Genomic DNA, 26,517 nt, shown 5'->3' with positions numbered 1-26,517 from the left:
CTTGCAAGAAAATCTGTTAGTTGACGACTTGTGTCTGCCTGTAGCAATATTGTTCATCATCCTCCAAAGCCACCTGCAGAGCTCATGTCTCACCAAAGGGGGGCGACAGCATTCAGTTGAATCTTTAGTCCTGTTTCAGGCACCACAGCATCCAGCAAGGAGTTGATATCAGTCTGCCTTTGGTAATTGCAGTGGTAACATGTAAGTAAATGCATTAACTCAAGTAATATGTTTAACTACAACTACCGGTTATTAGAAAAAAGAAACATGAAGTAACATTTTGAACTTTCATATGTAATAAAAGTATTTTTACATTGCAGTAATATTGCAAATCTGAATACTGCTCTACCCCTGGATATACTTTTACAAATTGTTCTTAAGCTGCAGTGAAATATTTTAACCTCAAACTATGTCTTGTTATAGCAGATAACCATTGTCAGACATCAACTACAAACTAAATGTCTGCTCCATGAAAGCCCTCTGTAGTAACTGTCAGATAATTAGGCCTATAGGGCCACATTTCCCTCTGAAGTGCAGGGATGGAATGTTACCTTAAGGTATCTTAAGTAAAATTTTGAGGTACATGTACTTTTATCGAATATTTTCCATTTTCTGCTACTTTATACTTCACTACACTCTAAAGGCACTCTTTAATACATTAGATTTATTTGATAAGTAGTTATTAGTGACTTTACAGATTGCATGCTGCATCAAAGCCCAAGTACCACGTTTATGATATGATATAGGCTAATTTATTGGCAATCGGATAAAACAACAACAACAAATAAATAAAAAAATAATTGATTGTAATAATCAGAAAAATACTGTATATCTGATCTGATAATTGGCAGACCCATAGTATTTAGGTTTTATTTATGAGGATTATTTCAACACTGGTTGTTCAAAATTTTGACACAAATATTTTCAGTTTTACTGCAAATGAATATCGGTCCCAAATATCTGTTTTACCTCTCCTTGATTTCTAATAATCAGTATCGGCCCTGAAAATGTGACCTCCAGTATACAGTCAATGCATACATGTAAATGTATGTGTAATTTACTTTTACTTGTACTTTTGATACTAGAGTACATTTAATAGCAGATAATAGCATTTAATAGCAGATATATTTTTTATAATGAACCTTTTATCGATTTTCAAGAAACAATTACACCACACAAAGACACAAAGAAGAGAAATAACAACACAGCAAACAACGTGAGGGACAATAATAATAAAAATCAACATAAAATAACAACAATATTAATGACATACAAGGGCAAACACATTGTTATCAGTCCTGACAGCAGACACATTATTACTGTATTAGTATACAATTAAAGTAGAATACAATGCAAATAAGTACAAGCATCAGATTTGTACTAAGGTAATGCAGTAGTTGTAAATGCTGTATGTATGTAAGGCTCCCTCTAGTTTGCGCTGAACTACTTGACTAAATGTTAGTTTCCTTACTGCTTTTTTAAAAAAGTTGTAAAATATTCCGAATATTGTCAGTTATTGTCAATATTGTTAATATTGTCAATATTGTTAATATTGTATTTATCAGTTTTCTGTCCGAGCGCAGCGACATCCGGCCGTTGGAGACGTTGGGTCAGTTAGGTTAGCTGGGTCAGTCAGGTTAGCTAGCTCAGTCGATCAACGAGTCAAGAAAGTGGCATCAAAGTAAGTTAAAGACCCAAAAGTAAGGTCAGTAGAGAGAGCTGAATTATAACATCAACTGCAGCTTATTTAGGGTCTAACTCTTACAAACTGGGCGATATAATAATTGAATGTTAAGTAAGTTATGGTGTTTATTTTCTATTTTAAAGATAGCCAGGTTTTACCCAGATTGTAACGTTAGCCGACGTTCTTAATGTACTAGCTTAAAATCACTCGTTTGCTTATTTACATTCAGGTGCTAGTTAGCTTTTGCAGTCACGAACAATTCAAAGTTCACCACTGATAATGATGTCTGTTTCATGTTTGTTTTTTCTAACTTACGCTCATAGATACCATTTTAATAATTGTAATAACTCGCACCGTATCTTGGGTACATCACATCGTAGTTATATGGCCTGTCCTGGTGGAAACGTGAGACAGATAACGATTTTCCTCATTTCCATCCCCTCACCAGAGTAAAGGATGTCCTCCTGGTCCTCAGCTGGTAAAACCACCTATGTATCACCTTCACATGAGGTGATTTTGAGCCAAGGTGGATGTTTGACACATAATCGTGAGCAGACGTTGGGAGATGAGCTTGGTGTGATGGAGATGTCAGAGGTTGAATACACACACCTTCAGCACCTTTTCCAGGCACATGTGGAGGCACAAGCTGCGCCTCCAGATGGGCCAGATTCCAGCTCTTCCCCTGCGACAGTGATGGTTAAAGATGCCACTGGATCCACAGTGATTTCTCCCTTCACAACCACCACTCAAGCTATTGATCTATCAACGTCAACTGACGGACACTGTCTGGTGTTTCCAGTGGAGAAGACGCCAGCTTCTTACGGAGAGGTCCCAGGTTTTGTGCTGGCAAGAGTCAGAGGTGAAGACAGTTCGACTGAACCACACGCCAAAAGCAGGTCATCTTCACAGAATAGATCAAGATCAGCTGCGAGAGTTTGCTTGGAGAAACGGTTTAACACCATGTCTGCTGAAAGCCTAAGACAGCACGATATTCAGTCTGCACTTCTGAGCAAGTAGGCTTCACAAATAGACTGTTTTGTTTTTTATTCACAGCCACATAATGTACTCATATTTATGGACTGTGCAAAATCTTTGTTGTTGTGTTTCAGTTTTTTGACAACCCTTCAGCAATCTGCAGAGGCTCAAGAGCCAGCCATGCATCCTCAAATGCAAAAGTGGATGAAAAGTGACAGAGCAAATCCTTCTGAGGTTTCCAGTCCATTCGTAGGAGGCGTCTTTAACCCAGTCACCAACATGTGTGAACAAGTATGTTGAATCAATACCACTGAATCAAAATGCAGTTTCTTACAGATTTATCAGAGCCACCATTAGTTAATCTTTTTTCTTCCTCCTTTAATTACAGGTGATTGGCCATATTCCTCACATGGTTGAGCCTAAGCGTCAGTGTTTAATCATCCCCAAGAGTTTTCCATTTAATTTCCACCCTGAAAAGGTTGTTACAGCTCACTATTCAAGTGGCAGCAACTCAACACAGGAACAGCAACTGGTGAACATAGAGGGTAATCATCAATGCTATAAATATCACATCATTTAAGAAGTTATAGTGTTTTATTGGTGTCTGCTGCGCTGCAGATACATAAATCTGTGTCCAACTTATCTTTGTTTTTCATAGATGCTGTGGCGACACCACATGGTAACACCCAAAGCTCGCAACGCAACAAGTCTGCTAAGGCCACCCCAGACTCCGCTGGAGAACCAGGGACTAGCACGAAGAAAAGGGCTCGAGCTAGTTTGACGCTCAGCCAGCGCAGGGAGAAACACAACCGTAAGGAGAGGGAACGCAGGTTAGCAGCCATTACGAACGGATGAAATTATCTCTGTGCAATATCCCCTTCATAATAATCAGCGTGAACTAGTCTGAGCTACTAGGATTAATTGAGTAATCATATAGTTATCAAAAGAAATGTTAAATGTTTGTAACATTTGATGACGTGCAATTGCTACCGTTTTGTAATGTTCCATAGACCAGATGTGTAATTAATCAAGAAGCAGATCAGTGGATAATGAAAATAATCATTAGTTGCAGCTCTAGACAGATAACATGATGTCTTGCTCTCCATAAACAACTAGGACATGAGACTTTAGGCTAATAACAACATCAACAGGGTCACTGATTATAAATATGTGAAATGTGTTTGCTGCTGCTGTGTAGGAAGAGGATTCGTTTGTGCTGTGATGAGCTGAACATGCTGGTGCCGTTCTGTGACTCAGATTCAGACAAAGTCACCACCCTGCAGTGGACCACTGCCTTCTTCAGATACATCAACAACACATACGGTGACACCGTCAAGGAGGTCAGTTTGTGTTGTTTATTTTTGTAGTCATTGTTGCAAAGCATTTTGGTGTGTTCGTCCTGCAACTGAATTATTTGAGACTAAAATACTGGAGCTGGAAGATTAGAGGGGTTCTGTGGAACTTGTGTATTGTGCTGGAAGCCAGTCGTTTATGTTGGTGGACTTGATTTCTAAACTAACTTTAGCTACGGAGACGAGGAACTTCAGAACATGCATTAAGTCACATCATTTGGATTGTCATGGAAAATCAGACCAGACGAGTCCTTCACAAAGAAATCCACAGTCCAGCAGCATTAAACAACTGAAACATTGTTGTCCACAGGCTTGTATCGTCAACCGAGTTGGGGAAAGTCCCACTGTTCACATCATGTTACAATCTGCTCACATATGGCCAATAAAAAAGTGATTAATACATGTAAATTGCTACAAATTGTTACACGGAGCCCCTTTAATTATATTACCTCTCGCTGCCTGAGTAATAAGTAGTGCTGCTGACTTTATATGGCTTTTGTTATTGAGGGATTTCAAATCAAATTCTTCTCACTTTACAGTACAAAATCAAATTAACTGTACTGATTTACTGCTGTGGAAATATGATTTACAAGCTAAAAGAACAAGGCAGAAAATTATAACAAGCCTGCATCTACAAAATATTCAAACGTTTCAATCAACTCCTGAGTTTTGAGAATTTTACAATTTTTAAATATGCTTGTTTATGTAAAAAGCTTATGGGCTTGCCTCTTCTCCTTTTAATTAATTAATCAAACTATGAGCTGACAGTGGTGTTAGCACCAGGGCCACCACTAGAGGGGACTATGAGGTGCCGCATAGGCCCACAACATTTGGACAAAAAGTGTCATCAGTGACGGGAAGTACATTTTGGAATGATCGACCTTTTTCCAAAAGTCATACTCAAGTAAAAATAAACATATCATGTTAAAATATTACTTTGGTAAAAGTGAAAGTCACTCAAACGAATAGTACTTCAGTAAAAGTCTAAAGTATCTCATAATAAATGTATCAAAAGTACAAATTGATGTCAATTATAGATGTAATTGGGCCTACATGTATGTACAGTATATTTGGTGTACTGTACAATGGGTCAACCGATTATCATCAGATCAGTGTTTTTTATCTGCTGATGAAATAAATTATTTTAAAATGCTGATGCAGTCTGCAGTCTGCAAAGTAGCTAGTAACTAAAGTTATCAAATAAATGTAGTAGAGTAAAAGTACAATATTTGCCTCCAAAATGTAAGGAGCAGATGTATAAAGTGGCTGAAAATGGAAATACTCAAGTCAAGTACAACTACCTTAAAAGTTGGACTTAGGTACAGTGCCTGAGTAAATGTACTTAGTTACTTTTCATCACTGACCATATGCAATAGTAGGAGTCCCCTACATATCTTACTTTTAAAACTCATCTCAAACAACGGCTTAAAGAAAAACCAGAGCTGTGATCACTTTTAAATGACATATTGTATAATGTATTCTGTTCATTTAAGTGTATATTAGTGTATTGTTATTTGTGTTGTTACTGTTTTCTGTTATCTGCCAAGGGACTACAGATGTCAATTAGCTTTCTCGCTAAATCCGGCATGTTTACATCCTGTATTTTTAAATTGACTTTCATTAATACGCTCTGTCCCACTCAAATAAACAAATAAATAAATCTATCTCACCATGGTGACCACGTGCAGTATCAAAACCACCTGCGGTAAAGTAGAGGGGCATATAAGATGGACGCAGACTGGTACATTCTGTCATTAACCACTACAATCTACTATTCACCCATTACAGGAGTTCATGAAGGCGTTCACTGATGAGAAAGGATTAATTCTTAAACCCTGCCCTTCGTCACAACAGGACCTTATCCACCAGACAATGGACGAGACGCTGGACATCCCTCTTATGGTAGAGCAATAACCCTCTCACTGTTTTATCTGATAAATCAGCCCGATGTTTGAGTACATTTTATTTCCTTCAAAGTATCTTGGGTTGTCCCATGGAGTCGGCTATGATTGTGTTGTAACAAATTAAACAACCGAGAATGCCTTTCTAGAGGGGCTCAACCTCCGACTGCGTTACAAAGATTTGTAGAAGTAGAAGGTTTCCAGTCTCAAACCATATAATACGTAAACATATTTGGTTTTCATTTGTTGTCATACACAGGTGGCACTGTTTCTCTATTAAAAAAAACATCTGAGAAAGTGATCTTTTCAGTTAGATTTCACCTCTCAGGATGTCATACTTTAAACAGTTTTAGTTATATGTGTAGCTTTTATGTCCTTGATTCAAATTGTGTTTGCTTGTTATTTAAATTGCTTACTAATTGTTAAACTTGGTAAGTATGTTGTTCAGTCTCCTTGTGAATCTACTTTGTGAATTAATGTGGTTACTTGACTTTCATAGTGTTTAGTATATTACTCCGAAGTACAGACTGTTCATTTGATATGTAGAGAAGAGTAATGTTTTACTGAAAAGTGGCTTTATTTGTTCTTTCTTACAACATGTCGCTGTAGCATCTTACTGTACATACAACAGTCACCCACAAATAATAAATAGTATTTAAGGTCATGTATATTTAATAGTTACAGCACCGGTATTACATAGTGGATGATGTAATTTCAGATTAAAAAAAAGAAAAAAGAAAAAAAAAACTCTGTTCCTAAGGTTCTGAAATTGATTTTACAATAACTGATTTATGCACGCACAAGTTTTATTTTGTTTTTGATTCTCACATGTAGAGAATCAACTTCACGTGTAATTAAAAAACAAACAAAAAAACAAGCTGTAAAAAAGAGACTATCAAAACATTTTTGCATTAATCTACACAATTTCTGGGCACCTGGGTATTTTTGTTTTTATTCCTTTTACAATACATACACAGCTTTTGGCTTCTGACGCCTGTTTTCATATTTTACACTGTAAGCTTGTATGTTGAGGTAACACCTGTGATTTACATTAATGGGCCAAGATACATGCACATTCACTTCAGAGATGGTCACTGTTGTTTTTAGAAGGATGTTAACGAAGGTAGCGGGGGCAAGGAAACAACATGTACAAAGTTTTTATACACAAAGGACTCATCATTCATTTTCCAGTTGTTTGTAAGTCAAGTCTTGTTATGTGATACTGTTCATATGGACTCTTCTGTGCCTCTGTCCACTTTAATTTCAATGTGATCTTGATGATTTTGTCTCTCAGTTGCTCTGGTATTCATGTCAATCCTTGGATGTTCCTCTAGTCCTCTCAAGATATCACACCTGTTGATGTTACTCTTCTCCAGCTTAAATAAAGAGGACATTCACGATCACTCTCTTCTTTCATTCCTTTCTTTCACCCTTCCTCTGTGGGGTGGATGGCATCAGGTTGAAGGAAGTCATGTTTAATGATTTTTGGGGTTGGAGGATTTTCCAGCGGCCTGTGCTCCCTGGCAGGCTGATGTATCACAGATTCCAGGAGGTCCCTGGTGTCCAGTCCTACCTACCCTGCCTGACTCTCCAGGCTCACCTGGATCTCCTGGAGATCCATCACGCCCATCTTTGACAATTCCAGGTACTCCTGGAAGACCTGTGAACAGCATTCAGGGAATGAGCCAAAGTCGGATTTGTATCAGAAAACATTTCCTCAATTTAATGATGAATCTGTGCAAATCTGCTCTAATTCTTTTGTATTGTTTAAGGCCACATACCTTGGTATCCTTGGTCTCCAGTGGGCCCATCAATAGCTTTACCAAGGGACCCCTTATCACCTTGCTCACCAACATCACCTGTAAATGAAAACAGAAAACTTTAATCAATATTGTAAAGTAACTAAGTGCATTTACTCAATCTTAGCTCTGCTTTACTACTTTACTTGAGTATTTCTATTTTATGCTACTTAATCTTCTACTTCACTTTGCTTTATAATGAGATTTTGTACTTTTTATTCTACTACATTTATTTAACAAAAAGGGTATTTAGTTACTTTTCAGATTAAGACTTTCCATTAAAAATGTGTCAGGGCTCACAATATACAGTTTCCAGATTAAACCACATTCTGATGACTTCTTCTACCACTAACTTTGGTAAATAGGTTGTGTCATTGTACAACTGAGGAGGCAGTGACCAAGCTATTTTGGTGTTCCTACCAATAGATCAATGATCTGCACTGATTCATGTTTCATACCTCTGGGACCTGGGTCTCCAAGCTCTCCTGGCAGGCCTCTGTATCCTGGTGGTCCACGAGAGCCTGGATGCCCAATAGAACCAGCAACTCCTGGCTTTCCTGAACGCCCAGCAGGTCCGGGGCGACCCACCATTCCAGGGGCCAGAGGTCTTCGAAGGTTAGCGGCCAGCTGTGCAATTTGATCTGTGTGCGATAGAAAGCACAATTTACCCGTTACCTTTATTCAACAATGGAGTGAATTACAGATAAAGATCAATAAGATCTCTTACCATCGATCATTGAGCCACACAGCTCTCTGATGTGCTGCTCACTGGTCAGTTTACCCTGAAACAAACACATTTTTATCAGGCAGATGATTAGAAAACATCAACATTTAATATGCTTCCATCAATCACATGCTTTTCCCAGATTTGTACAGATTTAAAGAAAACACTTACAGGTACACCTGACTTTCCTGCAATTCCAGGCTGACCCTGCTCTCCTTGGAAGCCCATTGGTCCTTGTTTTCCTGGGGGCCCTCTTGCCCCAAGCTCTCCTTGTGGACCTGTCACTCCCTTAGGTCCCAGTTCACCGCGCTTCCCTGGCTATAATGAACAGGAATTATTTGTTGAATAAGTCATTATATTTTGCAAAAATGAGGAAATCAATTTCTTCCAAACTGAGCTAAAAACATCCATACTCCTCTGATTTGATTGTTGACTAAACGCCAACCGAGGAGCAAACTAGGTCTGTTGAGACAATGTGGGGGCGGACTCGTATGGCGTCTTGTTGCTTGATAATTACTCCACGAGCACAGCAAACAGTAAATGAGACTGTGAGAGCGAGACTCATCAGTACTGTGTCTCTAATTACATAAATTGCGCCGCAGCTTAATGTGGCTCGTCTCTCCCTTGTGGCGATAGCAGCAAACAGGCCAATAAAGCAAAAGCACCAATACCTATCTCTAATTAATCCCATTAAACCTGGAATGTGAAGCAGAATCATGTGCAGTGAGTCTGACAAGTGGGCAACAGCTCAGAGCGAGGCACCAGTTTTTAATGTTTAGTGAGGGAGCTTGGAAGAAACTTTTGCTGCTAATTACACCCACACACAACATCTGATCTAACTTTGTTCCGTCCTAATAAAAAGACATCTACTGTACGTGGAAAACTGGTTTAGAGGGAGCAGGTTCATTTAGACGTATGAGGAAACACAAGTAACAAAATATAGATGAAAACGATGACATAGCTCACCTGTCCTTTTTGTCCAACTGGGCCGAAAGGACCCTGAAAATAAGGATGTATTTTTAGTGAAATTAAAACAATAATGAGATGAGATGAGAGATAATGTTAAAAAGCACACACTCAATCACTCAGACTTTATTTGTATAGCACAGGAGTCTCCAAACTTGTCCAAAGTTCCCTTAATTGAGTGAATTCCTGTGCAAAGTGTCACTCTGCCAGACATGATCAGATTATGAAAAATCATTATTAATAAGGGAACCTACATAGGGCTGCAGGACATGGTAAAAGACAAAACAAAGACATTGTGATTATTTTGCAGATATAATGATTGCCATATGATTCACGAATAATGGGAGTGATTGTATCAAATTTGACATTTTTACTGAAAAAACAAACAAACAAGTGAAATGATGTTTTTTCACACAATTAAAAAAGTTGCTTTTGCTTTTCAAGTGGTGATATTGTTTACGCCACTGTTGCGAATACAACTTGATCATTTCTGTTTTCCTCAGAGTCCCAAATAACAACAACAACAACAACAACAACAACAACACAGGACAAGTTTATTCGATCATTTAGTCTATAAAAGAGATGTGAAAGCAGACATAAATGGTGCCAGGCTGCTGCCTGACAGGATCACCAGTTTACCTTCCTTTTGCCAGAGAGATTTAGTGCACGGTGGCTGACAGAACTATATAGTGATAGTGAGGTTTTATAGTGGGGATGGGCATTTCAAGCAAGAATGCTCTTCGATAATCACAGGGATGTATTTGATAATTATTTGATAATCAGCTGTTTGTATGTGCTGTAGCATAAAGTGGCACAGTCTTATACTGACTTCTTGAAAAAAAGACAGTGCTACAACCGTTTTACCAGAGCCTGGTTACAATAACACGATTCTACCAAGGCCTTTAACAACGCGATAGCTGGTGGTATTGGGTTATTTCCAGGCGCCAGTAAAAACAAGGGAAAAAAACATGGAAAATATATATTTTTTAGAAAAAAACATAGTCCTATGAACTACTGGAACATTTCAAATTTAATGTATATTTGAATATCTGAAAAGCGTGACCCATCCCTATGTTTATAGGGAAACAATCCAAACACTGATGGTGTCTTTATATTAATCACACTGTACATTCAGCAATTACTTCATAATGATACATTAAAGTAAAAAACTTGTCTTTAGCCAGTTTAAATAGCACTTTTACCTCACAAAAAAATTGAACAGCATAAACAGCTGTTTATATAATAATTTTTCTCAAATAATTAAAAAGAAAATTTCACTATGAACATCTGGTGGGCCAAACCGAACCTTGCAGTGGGCCAAATTTGGCCTGCAGGCCACACCTTCGGCAACCCTGGTATACAGTAGGTACAGTATAGCTCTGGTATAACCTTGGTGCCTCAGATTCACGGGTGTTATACAGGTTAGTGCATAGTGAATTTGAAAATTCTAAGAAATAAAAAAGCGATGGAATGAAACCATAAAAAATAAAATGGACAAAATAAATACAACACAATAAACACTTAAATGAGATTTAAATAAAGGTCAATACACATTCTGGTGTCGTTTTACACTCTTTTCAGCTGCTCTCATATGATCGGCTCTTCCGATGTGCCAGAGTGGCCAAATGGGCTGATGTTAGACCATGAAGTGCTTTATAAACAAGTGAATTAGTAAAAGTAAAATCAATATGAAAAACTGACAGGCAACCAATGTAAAGACTTTCAAATAGGTGTAATGAGTTCTCTCCATCTGCTCCTAATTAGCAGTCAGGCAGCAGAGTTCTGAATCAATAGTCTAACTAATTACAGCTAACAAAGTAATGAGTCTCCAGAGTCGCTCATACTGCGTGTGTTTGGATCCTGATCGAACAGTGAAAATGAAGAAAATACTTACAGGCTCTCCGTTCTCTCCTGGTAAACCATCACTTCCTGCCACACCCTAGAGAGACAACATTACATCTGAATTATTTTATTCAATCTCATGACTCCAATTGTAGGATTTTTACCTATGGACATAAAACATAGTCCCTTCTCTACTACAGACTATTACAGACAAAATCTGGATGTAGACTATCACAGGGCATCTTTGTGCTTGATTTAGAAATATTTACCATGTCTCCTTTAGCTCCAGAAGCTCCAACTGGACCCTATAGGGTTGAGAGAAAATAAATGAGAGTCATGTAGAGACATTTTGTGGACAGCCGGCTGTGGCAGAAGGAAAGGGGGATGAAGGGAAGTGAGGTGGGCTGGTTGAGGGGAACCTGGAGCGGTATAAAGACGGGCTTTGTTCTGTCCTCAGATCCTGAACAGGAGGCCTTTTTGTGTTCGAGATCTCTCCTCCTCGAGTTTATAGCACTGTGACTGAGGAGGGACGAGCTGCTTATTCAGCTACAGTACGCTCCCATGCTGCTCCGTCTGTGTTTGTGTAGATATATGCTGGTGTGCAGAGACATTTCTTTAGGTTTCATGTTTGAATTTGAAGGAGATTCTTGTCTTAATATTAATTGTAAATCGACCGTAAATTAATCAACAGCGACAACCTCAATTTCCAAAAAGATGTGTTGCTTTGTTTCTTCTCACTTTGTGTGTTGCAGCATCGGATTTATAATGACTGTACATTTATAAAATATAGCTTATCAGTTTGAAAATGTGGTATTTTGTTTTTGTATTGTGTTCATTTCAACATTAAAAAAAAAGTTTTCTATCACGTTGAGTCCATGTGTATAACTTAAATAACTATTACAGGAGATAGAATAACCTATTTAAAATGCATTACTTTTATGTGTAATACTTGAATAATTACTCATGTAATAGAATTAAATGGAAAAATCCTTTCAGGTGCAATATGTAACTTTTTTTTTTACAGACCCTTTAAACAAACAGAGTTCTTGATACATGGAATATCCATTTGCCAGAACTAACATGAGTTTTAGATGTACTTTTAAAGCCATACGTTTACATTAGGGCTTGAATTCTGAGTTATGGTGTTCAAGAATATAGGACTATATGACCATAATTGTAACTAAAAACCTTACATAATGCACCTTTAGATCACTGTTTTAGTCAAACATTTTTGTGTGTGTAAGAAAATGATTTGCAAGTGATTGTATTATGTTTGTATTTACAATTTATAGTGTCCCAACTTTTTGGAATAATGGCTATATATTTAATAATAGATTTTTTTTTAGATTCTCTGGTTCCAACATAACATAACTCACTGTTTTTCTTGTTTTCTACGTCTAATATGATAGTAAACTGAATATTTTAGGACCTTACAATTGGCTCTGCTCTTTTCCTACAATTTATAAACCAAATTATTAATTGATAAAAAAATAACTGGCAGATTAATTCCTAATAATCCAGAGAATGTATTTTTATGATCATAGGAAAGCTGACTGTACTATGTCAGGGTTTACACTGGATGACGACATTAAGCCCTGTGACATTTAATACTGTCAAACACGTCAAACTCACCCTTTCACCGAACTCTCCACGGATTCCTGTTGGACCTGGAAGACCTGGATCCCCCAAGGCTCCTTTTACCCCCTGCAGTATATGACCCACACACACAACCAGTCAGCTCACTGCTAATTTAAAAACAAAAAGTACTGATTAAGACTTGTGATGTCATACGACTGACCTGGAAGCCCTTCACTCCCTGAGGCCCAGGGTTACCTGCTGATCCAATGCCTCCCTGTAGGAAACAGACATTATCATGTTATCCCATTGGGAAGAGCATGCAGTGGTAAAACAAACAGGATACTAATGATGTTTCCCTGGTGAAAAAAGATGTTTTTTTCTGGCTAACATTTCAGAGAAGAAGAAAAAAAACGATGTTTGTGTGAGGTATGATTCATTATGCAGCGCAGTGTGCGAGTGAAGTGTGTTAATTCCTTTGCTGTTTTATCCCCTTTTTCCTCGCCGCAGGGTCTGATGTGAAAAACAAAGGCCTCTCTGTTTATGCGATCCTCTTTTATGAATACCTGCTCTCATCACTGGCCCTTCATTACTAACAAACTCCACCTTAACAAGCCACCGTACCAGCGACAATACTCTCAGTACTATTTGTGGCAGAATATCATTAACAACAAAGGGCAGTGGTTTATTATGCTGCTACTCCAGTTTTATCTCAGTGTGAGAGAATGCATGCTGTGTGCTGCTATGCAGTGTGGTCCTTTTTAATTTCTTTTTCATGTCATCGTGCATTCAAATATCTACACTGGTTATAGAGGAGTGTGCTTTAAAGTGTTGGAACACACTGCCTTGAGTGTAAAACGTGAGCTTTAACTTACTGCCACTCCTCTGGGTCCTGCCATCCCCCTCTCTCCTGGGATGCCAATGTCACCCTAAGGGAGGAGACAAAAGATGGCGTTGACAAGTCAGGAAAGCCACATTGTTGAAAGTCCCATGTGGGGTTAAGTGACATGTCAGAGAGGCCGTGACCCAGTGATACCCCCCCAAAAAGCCCATCAGATACATACAGGAATACCTGGCTCTCCAGAGGGCCCCGTCTCCCCAGTCTTCCCAGCATCACCCTGGTTTAAAAGAAGGGAGAAGATTAATGTTGTCCTCCATCATCCTAATCTGAGCTCCAAAGTTCAAGTCTTTTTCTAACTGGTTGTGACACTCACAAATTCTCCTTTGGATCCCTTTGCACCAGCCTTTCCTTGCAGACCCTGGAACAGAAAATACGTAACAATGATGTCAAGGAAATAACAGCTAGTGCCTTTATGCTACTCACAAAAAACAAAAGCTATATAACTAGATGAATAAATAATCAAGTCAAAATCTGTGATCTTATCAGTTTTTAGACATGTTCAAGACTTTGCACATTTTATCAGTTTGCTGACTGAGTTTGGGTATTAGAATCAAACTACTTAGACTGAAGAGTCATGAAGGATTAAAATAATCAGCTATTATCATTCAGACAGGAAACACTCACAGGAAGGCCGTTTGGTCCTTTCTCTCCGACCACCCCATGGCGTCCGGCATCACCCTATTGACACAGACAAACACTGTGACATCGGCTTCACTCAGGCTGTGGACTGTTAACTTCATTTATTAACTTGCCAGCAGAGTGTGCAGATTAAAAAAGGTGCAATTTACCTTCTCGCCATCTAATCCTGGTGTGCCATCTTTGCCGTCCCTGCCAGGAATACCCTGTAGAAGACATCACACATGATCATCGTGTTTCTGAGCTGTAACATATATTAGAAATGTAGAATTTTTCTGATATGCACTTACAGGCTCTCCTTTGGTTCCTGCACCCCCAGGACCACCTTTGGGACCAATTTTACCCTGTTGAAAGACACATGATTATTCATCGATCTATCCATCCATCCATCTTCCTGAAACTTTCATCCCGAATCAGTCTTACTTACAATTTCTCCTTTGGGTCCTCTGAATCCCTGTGGTCCTTTTTCTCCAGCGTCACCCTGGAGACATCAGATGAAACACATACAGCTATTCATTGATGGGACCAGCCGTCTACTCTAGCGACAAACTACAACCACACAGCGTTTTTTTATTATTTCAAGTGTGTAACAAACAAGGAGAGACTCACTGTCTTCCCAATGACGCCGGCGATGCCAGGTTTGCCTCTGAAACCAGGCAGGCCCTGGAGACAAACAGAGGAAACATACTGTAAGTACACAAATTTAAATGTTTGCGTTGAGAGTGATCATGTTCTTAATGTCACTTACTCTGTCTCCTACAGATCCCATTGGGCCTTGTAAACCTCTGAGACCACGTGGGCCCTGAAAAGCAACATTGGAGCATCGTGAAGGCACTTTAAAACATCAAAAATCTCTCAGGAAATGTTATGATTCTTTAAAAAATTCCCTGAAGATGCTGTACTAAATATAAACTGGGAAAATATATGTATAGGCAACAAGTGAGAAGAGACACAAGAACAGGAAAATAATCTGAATAATCTTTATCAAACTCACCTGCAGACCCACAGTCCCAGGAATACCTGGTGGGCCAGGTGGACCAGCATCACCCTGGAGACAGTAAAGGACACTTATGATTAAATCATAGACAAGCAGCTGTACTCAATATAACCAATATTTTGCCAAACTAGGTTAATTAGCCAAAAAAGCAATATCACATGATAAACTCACCTTCTCTCCATCCTTTCCAAGCTCTCCCTTGTCTCCTTTGTGCCCTGTGTGACCCTACAGGAGCAAAAGTACACAGAATTTAGTGATCATATAAGAGTGCCAGGTGAAATGAGTTTTGCATATTCCCATTGAGACGCTGACCACCGTATAATTCAAAACAAATTTAAAAAAGGATCCACCTTGAACCCTGGCATCCCAGGAGCACCAGAGGGACCAGGGGGGCAGATCGCAGGACACTGCAGAGGACAGAGACAAAACAATGAGGACTCTACACTCACTGTGTGCTGGTGTTACGCTGCTCTCACAGGTGAAGGATTGCAAACTTACCAAAAGGTCGCCGCTGAGATCATGAAGAGTACCAGGAAGACCCTGACAGAAGGAGAAATGACAACAGAAGACACGTTAAGGGACCCTTTGTCCATTTTAATGTTCAGTTGTTTAACAGTGCATTTCCTTCCTCGCAGTTGAGCATCTGTAAATTCACAGATATTCAACAAGAGATCCACTGGGTGGCAGTGGAAATATACACTATGTGACTGTTCTGTAAAGTATATAATGACAGCTGCACTCACTGGTGGTCCATCAGGGCCAGTAGGTCCTGGAAGTCCTGGAAGTCCCTCAGCACCCTGAGAAATGGATAAATAGCAACAAGATTAGCAACATCTTCAGCATCTGTTTTAAAATAAGCGATTGTTTTCCTGATTGTGTCAAAGTTAGAGCCCATCTGCAACATCTCAGATCTGCAAAGTGCTCACAGTTGTTACAATCACTTGTGGCTTTCCCTGAGGACAGAGTGACACACGTCTCCATCCTCTCAAAAAAACAGATTGACTCACCGTCACTTCATTTGTGTTTGACCTGTGATGTGGATCTGTCAACTCCGTCTGAACTGCACTTTCTCTTGTATGCACTTAAACATGCTGTGCTGCTAATTGTTCTGTTTTTTATGTTACCTGTGTTTTTAGAAATGTTGTTAGATACTGTAGGAATATTTTAGATACTTATTGGTGCTTCTTTTTCACACTGCTGTGGGCTGGGAGGGACAGCATTTTGTTTTGTTTTTTTATGTCCGCCAGTACACAAAGACATGACAATTAATTGAATCTTGAATTGTTGTGTTTGTGTTTTGTATTGTCCGTTGTGTATTTGGCTTTGAGTTTTATTTGATTTGAAGACCAATCTAGGGAAGAGCATTGCAAATTAGTTTAGGCTACAAAGGCTGTGGTGTGTAGTATCGGATTACACTTCATAGTTGTCCCTGTACAGATAAACATTGAATAAATTAATTGTTTAATTGAACGTTTGAATACAAAATATGTGAAATTAACTTTTTGTTTTCAAAGGGAATCATAAATAACACATATCAGAAGTCACCTACAGCGAGTACAAGTAAATGTTGCTAACACCTAATCCTAGCACTGACATGAACTGTAAAATCTGAAAGTCCCCATCCATTAAAAAAATGTGTTTTTCTTCTTGTTCCCACAGTTCAATGTGTGAGCTTCACAGTGAGCACAGTGGGAGTGAGCAGTGAGTTTGACACCATTCTCACATTCATTGATGAAAGTCTACATTTTCTCTGTGATGACTGAAACCAAGCCTTTTCCAATATTCAGCAAATGTGATGTGGAAAAAGTGAAAAATACTAAGATATTAATGTATTTTAAAGTAGGGAGAAGGAGTAGAAGCTATTTCAGGGATTTTAGCAAAATAACTTTTTTGGAGAAAAAGCATACAAATAATTATTTAAAGTAGATTATTTTATATCTATCTAAATACACATCTGAAGAGAATCTTTTAAATGAATTCTGACCCAGACAATAAAATATGTTCTCACTGCTGCCAACAATACATGAGATGAAAGTTTAATGTTGGTTGACATAGCCAGGATAAATTTGTGAAATTGAGATTATTGAACTCTATCCTGAAGATTTGTGTGTGTGTGCAACCTTTACTCTTTGGATATTCAGCTGTTAAAATACTGTAGGGTCTTCTAAAACTTGCACTTCAGCTGAGTATGAGCATTGGATCCAAATTAAGTGTGACCCAGTAGAAACACCAGGCCAGTCCACATATTAAAGTGTCCTTCCTCTCTGGTGGTTATTCTTATACTCCTACAACATTACGTAGGAATTTAGGGCAATGTTGGACTGGTTGACGTCAGCAGAGCTGTGAGTTAAAACCTGCTGGATCTTGATCTGATCAGCTTTACTGTGTCTGCTGCAGAGGCTCGTGCACAAAGTTTGCTTTCATTCCCCGTTCACCTAATAAACTAGACAGGTTGATGACGGATCTCTCTGTGGGTATTGAGTCAAGGATAGTATAAAATAGAAACGACAGCAAGAATTATTTGATTATGTCATTCTGAATCAGAGGATGTAACTCCTACACGAGGACGACAGGAAGTGTAATTGAGGAGATCGGACAGACACTCACCGCTGGACCCTGGGGTCCGACTCCGCCTGGCAACCCGTTGGTTCCAGGAAGTCCCTGGAAACAAAAGACACCAGAGGACATGTGTAGATGTAGCACACACTCAGAGCGACAACATTATGTAACATGCACACAAAATAAATCACAATCTCCAGTTTTATACACAAGAGAATTATATGTAGAAACAATGTTGTGTACTCACTGCAGCTCCTGGTCTCCCTCTGCCCTACGGAAGACACAGGAAGGCAAATTAAGTCACAAACACAGAGGGCATGATTAGATTTACTCACAACATCAATATCCACGACGTGATGTATTACTGCTTTATATCCGCTTTGAAAAGTTTGTCCCAGGTCGTTGCTGTGAGGTGGATTTGCACTTTTACAGCTGATTTAGATCAGATCAAACTAGAATCTGACTAATTCTGTCACAAGATGTGACACTGCCGCTTTCAAAAGTGTTAACTTAGAGACAACTAAGTCTGCAGTCGAATGTTTGCCACATAGAAAGTAAGAAATAGCCTCTTTGTTGTGTCCTCACAGCAGTAAAAAAAAAAAAAAAATGAATAAAAAATACCACCTACTTGTTTTGATCACTTATTTTTAAACTTTATTTATTCATGTTCACACTATATTTTCACTTGGAGAACTTGAAAGCCTGATTTCACGTTTTCGTGACCAAACCCGACCTGAGCCCGGACATCACTTCAAACTTTTTTTGTCTGAACCAGGCCCAGCCCATTGGGTCCTGACGGGTTTATGTCGCTAACACCTGTGTGATGTTTCGTAGGTGTTACATCGTATGTGGTGGTACTTACAGCAGCTCCAGCTGGCCCAGGGGGTCCAGGATCACCCTGTAGAGAGAGAGGTAAAATGCCAAAATCAACCTCTCGGACAAAATCATGAACAGTGCAGAGAAAATCTTACGACGTACATATGACCTCTTTGAACATACTGGTTACCCATGTGTGGACATAATACAACCCCGACTCCTAAAAAATTGGGACACTGTGTAAAAAAAACCAAATAAACACAGAATGCAATCATTCGCAAACCAACTGTGTTTTCTGACAACTGTTCCCGCACCTGTGCAGTAATATCTTTTATACAATCATGTGTTTCACAAAGTGGTGACCCTCGCCCCGTCCTTGCTTGTGAACTACTGCGCCTTTCTTGGATGCCTCTTTCATACCCAATTATGATACTATCACCTGTTATCAATTGACCTGTTTACCTGTGGGATTTTACAAACAGGTGTTTCTGAGCATTCAACAACTTTCATTCCTTTACACAGCATCCCAAATTGTGTAACTTTGTTTCATCCAATGTGGGTTGTAGAAATTTTGAAACTTTGTCTTGTTAATTAAAAAAAACACATTAATGAGCAACTCTGTCCCCTTTTTATTTTGCAGAGAGTACACAGAGCCACTGATTCAAGGACGTCACTTTGTGTTGAAAAGTGTTGAGGACATAAGAGCTCAGATGAAAAAAATTTTTTTTTTAAATGGTCTTCAACATTTTAGGCAATGTAATGAGGGGCTCATACTGCATGAGGCCAGAGTAGATAATAAGGCGGGAAAAAAAGGGAATAATTTCACATCAAAGTCAATTTCATCTTATTATTTTAGTTGACATTTCAAGGTGAAAGCTATTTTTTTGCATATTATCAATTAATTATGTTCCCAGCGTCACCAGTGTAAATGACATCTTTGCACTTATTCAGATTTTAACCTGTCTGTGAACACTCTGCTTGGTTTAAGCAGACTAATGGGGGCCGCCTCTCAACTGTGGGGTTGTGTGTATAAATTTGTGTCTGTGTGTGGTGAGTCTTGCTTGACACACCTGCCATTCATATTTCAGCAAGCGACATGATCTGACATCATTTTATATTCTATCAATACCTGCAAATAAGTGATAACTTAACTGGTGTTCTTGCTTTTTTTCAGAGACGCTACAGAAAAAACTGGTCTTGTCTGTATTTCCCCTCAATCTCTGCCGCAATAATTAATAAAAGGCAAAAATGCAACAAAAACTAAAGAATTACACTCAGTAGAGCAGATAAGTCCTTCAAGGCCCAACAGTCCACTTTAATTCAATCAGCTTAATCCTGTATCAAACTCAATAGCCCTGCATCACACTAAATTTTAAAACACCCAAAACTGCTTAACCATAAATTTAGCTCACCAGATCGAGGATCTGCATCAAATTGTGCTCATTCAGAGATACCAGCCATCTAAATACGTCTGATTTTTTTCATCAAGATCCATGCAAATTTGTGGATCCGTCCCTTAATCAGGAACTGCACCAAAAGGTAATGGCGTCTACACTGGGCTGAGACCCATCCTCCTTCCAAGTTTTTGGGAATTCTGTTCGTACTTTTTGTGTAAATCCTGCTGACAAACAAAGCATCCAAGTAAACCAACCAACCAACCAACCAATCAACCAACCCACCCACCATCAATCCAACCAACCAACCAACCAACCAACCATCCAACCAACCAACCAACCAACCAACCAACCCACCATCCAACCAACCGACCGACTGACTGACTGACCCTCCAACCGACCAACCAACCAACCAACCGACCAACCAACCAACCAACCAACCAACCAACCAACCAACCAACCATCCAACCAACCAACCAACCAACCAACCAACCAATAAATGGACACAGGTGAAAACAAAACCTCCTTGGCCTCCACCTGAGAAACATGTCGTAATTTGTTCAAGACATGTTCTGCTTCAGGTCATCAGGAAGTGGAAGATCACAAATACTGTGCCACTAAATGTAAAGTTACTGAGAGGAGGAACATGTCTGCATCCTTGCAACAATCGTGATCAACTAAAACGACCATTTATACATGTCTTTCCTCAAGATCTCAGAATTTATATGTAACATGCTTACCTGTACAATCCTAAAAAAATTCATATTCTTGGTATTGTTAGCTGTGGAGGACACAATAACAAAGTATTTCTGGTCTCAGATAAGTTTGTCTTTCTCTTTCCTTCATTAACTCCACCTTGTTTTCATTTTTCATCCATTATTTCCGTCAGATTAAAACAATTGCATCAACAAACCCGCTCCATGAATAAATCAATTTGTGGTTTCCTGTGGTGTCTCTCCTTAATAATAATAACAATATTAATAATACATTTTATTCACAAGCTCCTTTCAAGTCACACAAGGACACTTTTCAAAACCAGATTAAAACATTATGATAATAATCTTCTAAGCTTTCTAACCTCCTGCAATCATTTCTCCTCCTCCCTCTCTTAACTCTTTGTTTACCTCCTTCACAGCTCACAGCTGTATTTGTGTTGTCTAAGAGGTCAGAAGACTCCAAATAAACAGGCCTAACACAGAGATGTGACTTATCCACCACATTCCTCAGTCTGCAGACTAGACAACAGGGTGCACTGGCACACAAATCACAAACAAGCAGACGTGAGGTAGCTGAAAATTACCTGTGAAATGAGAGAGGAATCTGTTGTGAAAATGAACATCATTACTGTCAGCTTATCGTAGCTAGTTAAGAGTTTGATCCTGTTTGTCTTTGCAGAACTCTTCAGCATCACTATGAAGCATCCATGGCGATGTAGTAATCTCAGTAATTAGGGACGTTTGTTGTTGCAAGCTTCCTCATTAGGTTGGCTAATTAGTTGAATTTGGGGAGGGGGGTAGCCTTGCAGTTGAACTTAATCTTTTTATCCCTTCCTGTCTTGTATCTGATGTGTCTTCCCGTTTAATCACATTGTTTGTAGCTGTAGTTTGATGCCACACGCACTGTAATTCTCTTCTATCTCTCAGAGGACAGTACCTGTTACCCTCAGCATCACGGCCACAGATCATCATCCACTCCACTTTTACAGATTGGTGGGAAACTGTGCGCATTCCGGGCCGGATTAGAGCAGCAGCCGAAATAAATCCGATTCTGATCCCTCATTAAAAATATTCCCACCAAGAGGCTGAGCCGCCTTGACGAATCCAAGCTGACAGAGGAAACACACAGCCGTGTCCCCATCAGACCCTCTCAGAGATCCTCGCACAACAGCAGTCAATCAACAGGCAGTGGTGTTTTTGTGTACATGTGTGATCATGTGTCTTAGTGGCTGACTTTAACTAGTTGGTTAATGAGGGGCCGTCTGAAGTAGAAAAGGTCATAACATTCAATGGGGTGCATCTTTAATCGCATCCTCGGTGTCCCAGTAAGTTCAAAAGACTTAGACACACTTACTGATTCCCCTGCGGGTCCGTCCTTCCCAGCGGGACCATCAGGACCTGTCAAACCCTGAAGAGAGAGTAAATCATTCAGTTGTACATCACTGCCTTGTGTACGGCTGTTATTAGACTGAACGCTGCCAAGTATGGACGCCCATTTCCGCCAGTTAAAGAAGAAAATATGATTAAATCTAAGCTTGATGAAAACAATATTAGCACGTTAAGTCCTAATTATGAGATAAAAGTCATGATGATGAGATAGAAAGCCATAACTAATCTTTTAACAAGACTTACATTTTAATTAGCTATTTTTCTTTAACTGGCTGAAATGGGCTTCTTGGCATTGATTCCTGACATTTCTTGACAAAGATAAAGGTGGTGTGTTGATGTTAGACTAAGAATCGTCTGTGTGTGTTCATCGGAAACTTACGTCCACCCCTGGAAGTCCTGGCAGGCCTGGTTTTCCTGCTGCCCCTGGTATTCCTGCTTTCCCTTTGGGACCCTACACAGACACAGAGAGAGAGAAATCAGCTGTCAAGTCAACTGAACAATTAGTTTGTACGTCTTCTATAGAAACATCTTGACTCTTATATCCTGTTCTGTGAATTTAGGCTATATTATATGGACTGTACAAAATCATTAGGGGGTTAGGGAGGCAGAAAAGGGAGAGGGTCTTGTCATTTCACTTTAGGGTTAGTGTTAAGGACAGCGTTTATTTTTCTCGTTCCTGTCTTTACATTTTATTTCAGCTTTCCTTAACTTGAAATACAGTTAAATTATAAAAAGACCTATGACCTGTGCCGTGGTTGTACAAGGTGAAATGTTGGAATACTCACTGCTTTCCCTGCCAGTCCAGCAGGTCCAGATTTGCCCTGTTAATAAAACAGAAAAGAATAAGTAACATATAAGAACAAAAACGTGCATTTCAGTCATTTTCTGCTGATTTCTTGTACACAGTCTTGACTCAAATTCAGTCTTTACAGCAGAAATATTAAAGCGATTGCAGCAGTGAGTTTGTGGCCTGCTTCAGTGTGCAGGATGTGATGTTTAGCTTCTGCAGCGACTGGGACAGAACAAACACTGCTGAGCTGTGCAGACCGGTCACATGATGAAAGCTTCAGTTTGGTTTGTACAGGGGGGATGAAGGTACAGGGAGGAGGTGTGAGGTGAAACTCTAGATGGTCTCACAGGGTTGGGGAATGTATGAATGGGTCCTCTGTGCACCTAAACTTTACCAGAGGCACAAAAATAATCACAACTAAAAATAATACTCTCAGATTTTTCTGACATGGATATACAACAAGATATAAATATTAAGGAAATAAGAAAATGGTTTTTGAAGTATGTTACTATATCTTACTGTTGTGTTCTTTTACTCAGCTTACCTATAATCCAATTACCTCAAGTAACTTGTACAAATAAAGTCTTGTCATGTCATTTTCACTCATATCTTTACAATAACTTATTCCTAAAAACACTAAAAAGTAAGGATTCTGGGGCTTCGATTTCAGTATATTATTCTTGTACTGACGAGATACAACCATGAAAATCCACACACATCAGGCTGACTCACATCACACTGCAAGAGTGAATATGACCAACTCGAGTAGAAGTAAAAGCCATTCACAGTATGAATATAGTCAAAGCTCTGAAGGGCTTAAGAGGAAAGAATAATTAACACAGAACTCCATTTAGTAGACGGACCATTAAAGCCTGCCTACCTGACATCCATGATTATGATTTCATACTGGTAGGAGGAGCTTTGGGAGGAGTCAATGTGATAAAAACTAACATCTAGAAATGTTTCAGCCACATTTATACACAAAGAAAACACTTTCTGCCTCAGTAGCTGACAAAATAAAAAAAATATCATCATGGAAGCTATGGCACAAGTTACAAAAATATTCTAATTTAGGTGATTTTTCTCTGGAACTTGACACTTTTAAAGAAATGTGGAAAATAAATTACTCACAGAGAGAAAAGCCCTATTCACATGAGGTGCTAACATCTTTCTTTTATCTGCCCACTGGAGTTGGTTAAATCTAAAAATAGGCAAACGTTTGAGGGCACGTCAGATTTAAGTAAAGAAAGCATTGCAGTCTGGTCAACTCACATCAGTGCCATCCCTTCCGGGCGCCCCTGGGGGTCCTTGTGGCCCTGGAGCTCCTCTGGGGCCCGGCCTCTGCAACACAAAATTAATCAAAGTCAGAAATTTTCCTTCTACTGTTCCTTCAACATCACAAGTGCTGCACACATGAGTGGAATATGATTTGATATAAACTGAATAAGAAGAGATAAATGTTTGGTTTATTTTGGCATCAAAGGTTAGAAAATTTAGAGAAACTATACCCAGAACAATATAAAAGAAATAAAAATATTCTGCCTGACTCTAAAGATGTGACTTTAAATAAATTAGACTGGAAGAAATTCAATTCAGCAGCAGCTCCATGATGCGTAAAGACGCCTTTAACCTCCTCTTACGCACAAGAGGAAGGCTAAACTGGATTTCTGTGCAAACAAAAATAAATCAGTGGGTCACGGTTCATTTAAACAAAATAAACTCATTTCACTGAGGACTTTTCTAATGAGCTCCTGCGCTCGCCTCAGCCGGGGAGCCTGGGTGAACAGAGGGGGCATTGTGCGCTGTGGCACTGATCTCCAATCCGCGCATTCCACAGGTTCAGGGAAAACATAACCCTGACTTCATCGAGTGGTGCGAAAAGCGCAGCCACCTGCACACAATCAGGCTGGTACTGGAGAGTTAGAATAGGCCCACAGAGCCAGAGATACAAAATACCACCCACATTCAATCTGTGGTGACTGTACGAGAACAATAAAGAGCATTTGAGCGTAAAACTTCAAAAATAACGGGGAAAGCATCAGGTTTTATGATGGAGAGTGTGCAGGTCAGGCCTGAAGCGACTGGCATCACCATCACCATCATTATTATCAGTAGGTGAACCCGCAGGTCACATGAACTCACTGCAATAAGTTAAGAAAATGCATAAAGCGCAAAAAAACAACCTACAATCATCACCATACCGATGTGATGCAGGCGGCTAACTGACAGGAGGGATGCCTCTCTTGGTGACTCTTACCTGGGCCGAGGATGATGTCAAAAGCTGGCACAGTACGAGCACCCAAACAGCTGAGAACACCGCCATGGCTCCCCGCTCGTCCTCACAAACCCGAAGTTTATGCGGAAAAGGTCAAATCCCTGGTTCCCGGTCCTGTCTCACTCCCCCCCAGCGTCCGCGACGGAGCCTTCCTTCACCTCACGGCGCACAGCTCCTGAGTGACTTTCTCTTTGCTCCCAGATAAACCCGAGCCTCCAGCCGAAGGGGCTGAACTCAATCTGGCGCACTGTGCACAGGGGTGAGGGGGGTGAGGAGGAGTGAGGGAGGCAGCGAGCACAGGGGGAATCATTTCGGACACTCACGAGAAAGTGGGCCGAGCTAAAAGCTAGAAATATGCAAGGGGTCCTGCTTTGACCAATTAGAAACTGACCTAGAACACAGATCCTGTCTGTCTGTCATGTCTGCAAGGTAAATAAACTGTAGGAGTTTTTAAAGAGCTCTTCAGTGGCCCTGTTTACATACAGGCTGACTGCAGCAGTTTAGTAGGTTACTACAAATTCATTAAGTTTGTGGTATCTCAAAAAAAGATGTATGGATCAGGCACCAAAACATGCTGGATACTACATTTCCCATGATTCAACTCACCTGAACCCTCACAGGCGTAGTTGAGCCATCTGGGGTTTGGGACTTTAACTTTTTTGTTTTGTGCACCAAATTTTTTGGGGGTCTATTGCGGGTCGAGGCCCATCTGACATCCAAGTTTTGTTGAAATCCGCTCTTTAGTTTTCGTGTAACCCTGCTGACAAACCAACCAACCAGCCAACCAACAAACGGACATGGGTGAAAGCATAGAGCGCTGAAGTCACACCCCTTTCAGTTTGCTCCATGGGACCTTATTAAGGCTACACAGCTGTATTAGTGATGTCGTCTCCTTGAACAGTCACCAAAACCTGTAGCTCAACCATTGCAGAGCTGGTCCTGTATATTAACAGCCCGCAAAAGTAACAAACTACCCCTTCACATAACTGCAGTTGTCAATATCACCAGATTTATTGTGATTTTCACCTTTTTTAGTACCTTTTCTGTGCTGAGTTGGCGGCCATGTTGGTGCTGGTGATGAGTGTTGAGTGAGACGATGTAGTTCACAGAGCGGTTTAACACAAAACTAGATGATATTTTACTTTAATTATGACAATCTGCGACTTTCTTGACTTGACGCTCTATAACCTCCTTGTCGGAGGTAATAAAAACAAAGCACAGGAGTA

The 26,517-nt window shown here is 39.7% G+C and overlaps 2 protein-coding genes across 4 annotated transcripts; one reads left to right on the top strand and one right to left on the bottom strand.

Moving 5' to 3' along the window:
• Positions 1-1,417: 1,417 nt before the first annotated feature.
• Positions 1,418-7,315, top strand: LOC311265746 (uncharacterized protein). 3 transcript variants are annotated; one of them, XM_084367721.1, is made up of 7 exons: positions 1,418-1,681; positions 2,133-2,697; positions 2,794-2,950; positions 3,048-3,204; positions 3,318-3,489; positions 3,858-3,999; positions 5,800-7,315. In XM_084367721.1, exons 2-7 carry the CDS (start codon positions 2,141-2,143, stop codon positions 5,923-5,925), a joined length of 1,311 nt encoding a protein of 436 aa, XP_084223847.1. In that variant the 5' UTR covers positions 1,418-1,681; positions 2,133-2,140; the 3' UTR covers positions 5,926-7,315. The 3 variants fall into 3 exon arrangements, with proteins under 3 accessions (XP_084223847.1, XP_084223848.1, XP_084223846.1); XM_084367722.1 differs by having other exon boundaries at positions 1,418-1,700; XM_084367720.1 differs by having other exon boundaries at positions 1,418-1,705.
• On the bottom strand, positions 7,184-25,549 carry col9a3 (collagen, type IX, alpha 3). Its single transcript, XM_084367719.1, has 32 exons — positions 25,274-25,549; positions 24,289-24,357; positions 23,012-23,047; positions 22,606-22,677; positions 22,192-22,245; positions 18,774-18,809; positions 18,159-18,182; positions 17,960-18,013; positions 16,096-16,149; positions 15,851-15,892; positions 15,703-15,759; positions 15,524-15,577; positions 15,350-15,403; positions 15,104-15,157; positions 14,965-15,018; positions 14,783-14,836; positions 14,646-14,699; positions 14,508-14,561; positions 14,344-14,397; positions 14,033-14,077; positions 13,883-13,936; positions 13,694-13,747; positions 13,042-13,095; positions 12,876-12,947; positions 11,513-11,548; positions 11,296-11,340; positions 9,402-9,434; positions 8,607-8,753; positions 8,439-8,493; positions 8,170-8,352; positions 7,694-7,771; positions 7,184-7,572 (listed from the first exon to the last, which is right to left on the bottom strand). Exons 1-32 carry the CDS (start codon positions 25,337-25,339, stop codon positions 7,388-7,390), a joined length of 2,037 nt encoding a protein of 678 aa, XP_084223845.1. The 5' UTR covers positions 25,340-25,549; the 3' UTR covers positions 7,184-7,387.
• Positions 25,550-26,517: the final 968 nt, after the last annotated feature.

Source organism: Pagrus pagrus (assembly GCF_965226575.1).
Source record: "Pagrus pagrus genome assembly, chromosome: 11".
Classification (NCBI taxonomy): domain Eukaryota; kingdom Metazoa; phylum Chordata; class Actinopteri; order Spariformes; family Sparidae; genus Pagrus; species Pagrus pagrus.
Note: the sequence above shows the minus strand (reverse complement) of the source record. Positions and strands in the feature narration are given on the sequence as shown.